This window comes from Electrona antarctica (genome assembly GCF_951216825.1).
Source record: "Electrona antarctica genome assembly, chromosome: 13".
NCBI classification, from domain to species: Eukaryota; Metazoa; Chordata; class Actinopteri; order Myctophiformes; family Myctophidae; genus Electrona; species Electrona antarctica.
In genome coordinates this window covers 26,493,604-26,499,455 of record NC_136794.1, presented here as the reverse complement: position 1 = coordinate 26,499,455, position 5,852 = coordinate 26,493,604, and the positions used below count along the sequence as shown (strand labels likewise).

The 5,852-nt window shown below is 50.1% G+C and overlaps 1 protein-coding gene across 1 annotated transcript; it reads right to left on the bottom strand.

Moving 5' to 3' along the window:
• Nucleotides 1-1,158: 1,158 nt before the first annotated feature.
• LOC306934912 (RNA polymerase II-associated protein 1-like) lies at nt 1,159-5,394 on the bottom strand (the record flags this gene model as incomplete). The annotated part of the gene is made up of 1 exon (XM_079517722.1): nt 1,159-5,394. One exon carries the CDS (start codon nt 5,392-5,394, stop codon nt 1,159-1,161), a length of 4,236 nt encoding a protein of 1,411 aa, XP_079373848.1.
• Nucleotides 5,395-5,852: the final 458 nt, after the last annotated feature.

Below are 5,852 nucleotides of genomic sequence, written 5' to 3'. Positions count from 1 at the left end.
GTTTAAATATATGAAGACAGCAGTCGCACAACTGCTTTAAAGTTGAATCATTGAAAAGTAGTCTCCTACAGTACTGTATGTATCTAATTATCTAATTGTAGTGTGGTTGCAATAGACTTTCTTCCGGATAAACTTTATGAAATCATGTGACATGTAGTGGTGTCATGTGGGTCAATACATCATCATCATCATACTGCACTTAGCGAGCTGCTCGAGGATAAAACGGAACCACAATTGCAATTCCCCAGAATTGCAACTTTCTAGTTATTATTGAGGGGCCCCTCCTATGTCCCGCAATGCACGGTGGGTATTGTATGAGATGAGCGGACCGTGCCCTGTCGAGGTAAATGAGCTGTTCTCAGCCACTGTTCGCCAAATGAAAATATTTATATTTTTTACATGAACGGATATCATACTAAAGCATGACGAAAGCCTTGTTATAGTGGCAAACTGGTCCTTTGACACAACAATAAATGCTATTGACAATGAATGGAGAATTGATGTCATATGTATAATGTACATCTATGTGTCTGAGCAAATCAGTATTTTTGTTAAATTCCCATTGACAATGAATGGAGAATTTACGTGTGTCTGAGCAAATTGACATGTTACGTCATGATGTACAATGATAAGAGCGCCCCTCACTTCACAATTGATTTTCTTTATTGATACAGTTGAAGTTGTCTGTTGTCTGTCTGACTGTCCTTCTGTCTATTTGTCTGGACAGATGTGCCCAAATATGGATATAAGTGGCGCTAGCCCTCCAATGCATGGCTTTCCAAAATTACGTCATGTGGCAGCCAAGTCTATGGACTTTAATGTTTGTTTAGCGCACTAAAAATACAACTCGTAAGTAATTCTGTTTCATACAATAACACATATCTTGTGGAGGACGATGATTGTGTCAGAAGGCAATCGTGTGGCAGCCACAGTGCCCTTCACTTCACACGAGTGTGATTTTGTTTTAGAATATTTTTACTTTAATTTTATTATGGAAGTCAATGGGGCTGTCATTGCAATTAAACCTTGCCTAAAATCGGAACCCATGAAATTGTGGTCCAAAGGCGAGTGCTCTACCGACTACCGCTCTACCCAGACAGAGATGTGGATAAATAGAATATATGGTATTGGGTATATAGCTAATACATACTGTAGGTTTTACAGGCTGGCCACATGAAGCCCAACATCCACATTGGAGCCAAGTCCATGGTCCACACTGGAGTCCTGCGTTCCCACGACACTCTTCAGACACTTGGCTCTAATTGGAGGAAGCTGCTGGTAGGTGTCAAAGCCCAGCTCCGAGTGCTGCTGGGGCAGACGAAACAGCAATAGGTGGCTCTTCAACACCTCATCAGTCAGGTAGTAGATTTTTCTCAGCATACTGCAACGAGCTGCTTCTACCTCCTGCGCAGCAGCGTCTTGTGAGAAGATGAAAACGTTAATGTGAGACAGAGCGACCACATACAAGACAGGGCACCAGCAATACTTCAGGGCCCCCGTCACCAGGGATCGGAAGTAGAGATGGAGGAGAGGAAGGGAGTGCTCGGGTGGAGAGATGAACTGCTCTATGGGGATGGACAGCTCGTTCAGAGTGACCCCTAGTGATCTGAGCATGCCCATGTGTTCTCCAAACACGGCCAGCCTCATGGACGCACTGTACCTCCTCTGTAGAGGCAGCAGGACCAAGCAGCCAAAAAGTCGATCACCAAAGGAAACCGCCTCATACTGGGTCAACAGGGCCGAATACAGATCCTGGAAGGAAGCCAAGCCTGGAGGAGGCATGTTGAGGTCCAGAGAGTCCAGTCTGGATGGTCTGGTGAGCAGTCGGATCAGGGCCCAGACTAGACTTTGGACAGGCCTCTCCAGGAACAGGTCGCTGGAACACAGGAAGACACAGGACAGTCGAGCGAGCTTGGCTACTGGAGGGATCACTTCGAGTGAGTTCTCCCTCCAAACCTCCAGCAGCAACAGCCACTGGAGACAGTGGATCACAGTCTGCAGTGCACCATGTGACATCTCCTCCACCTGCAAGCCACTACCAGAAACCCCCGTTTGCTCATACAAGCTGACAAGAGGCAGGAAAGGCCAATCAGAGGGTAGGGTGGGACCACCAAGCTCCGGGAGGAGCTGAGAGTTCACCCAGGGGTTCCGGCACAGGTAGGCATCTCGGGACCTCGATATGATGGGCTCCGGGTGGGCCAGGTGAGGGAGGAAGCAGCCCCTGATTAGGGGCAGTTGGGCACAGGCTTCCCTTAGAAGAGCGGTGACTGTCTGAAGAGAGGAGGGATAGTCAATGATTGAGGTGGAGCGTTCGGGTAGCTTCAACTCTGCCAGCTCTATGTCTTCAGGTCCTCCACAATGGCCCTCTGATATGAAGTCTTTGCTGAATATGATGGTGGAGAGGAGTTCATGGGCCAAGTATTCACTGCCTGGCAATAAACAGGGGAGCAGGACAAGTGCCACCTGGTGGTAGAGAGGACAATGTCTGGCCACCTCTTGTTCACTGGGAACCAGTCTGTGTGCCAAGCGTAGCAGCAGGTATAGGAAGTGGTGCTCATGACGAAGGAGCCATGCGCTGGTGTGAGAGAACGTGGGTGTGGCCTGACCACAGCTACGAAGGTAGCCAATTACAGGTTTTGACAGGAGTAGGCAGCTGAATTTGTGGGTGAGTCCCTTGTGGATGCCTGTGAGCGTATCCAGTAGGAGACTCAGTGCGGTGAGTATAGGGAAGGGAGAGGAAGGCGCAGCCAACCACAGACGGCGCCTCCATCCTGGGCAAGCTAGGCCAGGCAGGCTGGGGGTCGTTTCTGGACCTGGACGACTGGACTGGAGGTCACACACTATGGAGCAAGACTTGAGGTTTTGTATGAGACTTTGCACCACAGTGTGGGACAACAGTGGGAGAAGAACCTCTTTTGTCAACTGCTCTAGTTCCTGAAGAGTCTCTACTGGCTTGAAACAGTTCTGTCTGGAGAGCTGGTGGTAATACGCTTCTACTAAGAGCAGATAAGCCGGTATCAGAGCCAGGCTGCTGTCTCTGTCAACTGGGTTGTCTAGACTATTCATGCAGCTCTTCAGTTGTTCTAGAAGGGAGGCCTGCAGCCCAGTCACGTGACCCCATGACACTGGAGGGGGTGGGGGGCACTCCGAACCCTGGGAACTGACCTGCAGCTCCTGGTGGTGGCCTGCGGTGTGTGTGACCTGTGTGAGCAGAGAAAGAAGGGCCTGGATCCTCTGGAGCTGGAGGGGCAACAGTGGGTCTGATGGGAGAATTGTTTGCTGGACAGACCACATCACCTTGACCAAGACAGTATACAGGTCTATGTATATATTACAGGCCTGTCCATAGCTGACTGCTACAGTCCACAGTCTGTATGCCTCTGTGGTGATCATAAGAGCCTCAGACTGCTCCAACGGCAGCTCACTGGGCTCTGGGGTCAGCAGACGGCACAGACGCTCCCTGGCTCCCAGAGAATTAAGAATCCTGGCACATGCATGTCTCCCGGAGGTTGCCAACACTCTTAGGAGCTTCATGGCGCTAGTCAGTGGGAGTCCGTAAACAGACTGGGGTAGGGGCACGGACGGCATCGTCCAGGAAGTGGGAAGGAACTCTGACATCACCACCTCCATCAGGCGAGGACAGTCAAGCACCCGAGTGGCGGAGCAGGCGGAGTGTCTCGCAACACGGATCAGAACCTCCAGAATGTCCCGGACCACCCGTGGAGATGGACGGACCACCTCAAGGATATAACGCAGTCTGGGGAGAATTTTCATGCTCAGCAGACCCTTCACAACATCCTGTCTGGCCACATAGTGATCCGTCTTCCTCTCCTCTAACCCTATCTCGTTGGTAGTGTCTTTCATGCACTCCTCCAACCCCTCATCCTCCTGAGCAGAGGGCATTAACGGGAAGGCGGCCAGACCACCAAACCAAGAGAAGGTGCTGTCCAGGCACTCCTCGTCCTCTGCAGACCCTAGCAGCGCTTTGAGCATGTGCACTGACGCAGACATCACAGCGTTCACATTGTCATCCAATGCGAAGCGTAGAAGGAAGAGCAGACCGGCGTCTAACAGTGTGGATGTCACATTTCCTCGCAAAAGAGACACATATTCACCAGCGTGTGCCTTTGTGAGAACGCTGCCCAGGGTGTTGAGGGCCAGACTCCTCTGCTGGATCACCCGACTCCGAGAGAGCAGGAAGAGCTCCTGGAGGGAATAACCTGCCAGCTCGGGCTCCTCTCCATGGTGGTGTAGTCCCAGGTGAGTGGGCAGGTCTTCAGTCGGCGGGATCAAGGAGCCGGCAAAGTCAAAACGAGCCTGCATGGCCTTTTTGGTTCCTTTCTTCTTGGGAGCAGGCAGGTCTCTAGTCCACTCTAGTTTCTCTGATTCTAGCTTGTCCATGTGGATCCACTCCCTCAGTGGCTTCACTGGCAGCTCATCCACTGTCACAGGAAGTGGTGCTGTCACTTGTGCTTCCTCTTTCTCCATGTCAACATCAAAGGGTTCCTGCTTTTGACTGGAGGAGTCTGACTCTTTGACAACACCTTCAGGAACACACTGTTCCCTACCTTTGACATCTTGGGGATGTTTGAAAGCAGGGATGGTCAGCTGGGTGCCTTGGGCTCTGCGAGATCTGACAAATTTCACCAGTCTAGGATCAAGTCGAGTCATTATTTTCTTTTGTTCCTCTAGTATCTCTGCTTGGGACATTGCCTGGAGCATGGCCTGGTTCTCGTGGTGGATTCCCATGGTCTCAACCGATCTGTTGGGGCCACAGAGTCCCAGTCCAGACACCAACCTGGGGCCTGACCTGGTACTATGACATGTGGAAGGAGCTGCCTCAGTATCCATTCTACTCTCAGGGGGAATATTTTGGCCATTGGGTGCAACTATTTGACTGCTATCTGCACATTGCTCAGCTAAGATCTGATGAGCAAAGATGCTCCTCTTCCCACCACCAGTAGATACCCGAGTATCTGTTTCTGAGCGCCGCAATACTTTGGGGAAGGCGGTGCCTGTGAATGCTGGTAGAGAGACTGGAGTACAGCTGGTGTCTCTCTCAACAATCCTGGAGAGAACTGCACTGATGTGTGTGTCACGTCTGTCCAACAATTCTTCAGCATCTTCATCCTCGCAATGCACTTTGTTAGCTTTGAAGAGAGACTCTTTAGGAGGGGCTGGCGTCAGAGCATTAAGTTGATCTGGGAGGTCTGCAATGGAGACAACATCTCTTCCGGCATGCTCTTCTATGTCGACTCCCATTCCATCCCCTCCTCTCCTCTTATCTGGGCAACGGACAACATGAGTCACAGACGGGATACCAGAGACCATAAACTGATCTTGCTCTCGTAGGAGGTCTGCTTCACAGTCAGTTGGCTTGGGTCGCCGCAACATCCTTCTTTGCAAATGTGTTGGAGTCTCCTGGCTTCGTAGTTCTATAGACACAAATATCTAGACACACACACACACAAATAGAGACACCATAGTACTGATGTCATAGATGACATATAGACCTACACAGTGCTGACATCATAATTACTGTTGTTGATATATGATATATTTCTGACCTGTTCATTGTTTAAGAAGAACGACAATCTTCTGTATCAACATTTAAACATTATCAAATTGTGTTTTTTCTATAGCTCAAACTAGTCCTGGTTGTCTAGGCTAGGACCCGCTGCAGTGGTGTCCGATCCGAACTTATACCGAGATGTTTAACGGAGCTAATTGGAATGGTGGTCTTGGTAAAGCTATGCAAGGTATCTGGGTTGTAAAGCCAGACGCCTTGGTTCGTATGTGTTGACTGAGGTGTTCTTGATCTTGGATCTTGTGTCTTGAGTGTGGTGTCTTGA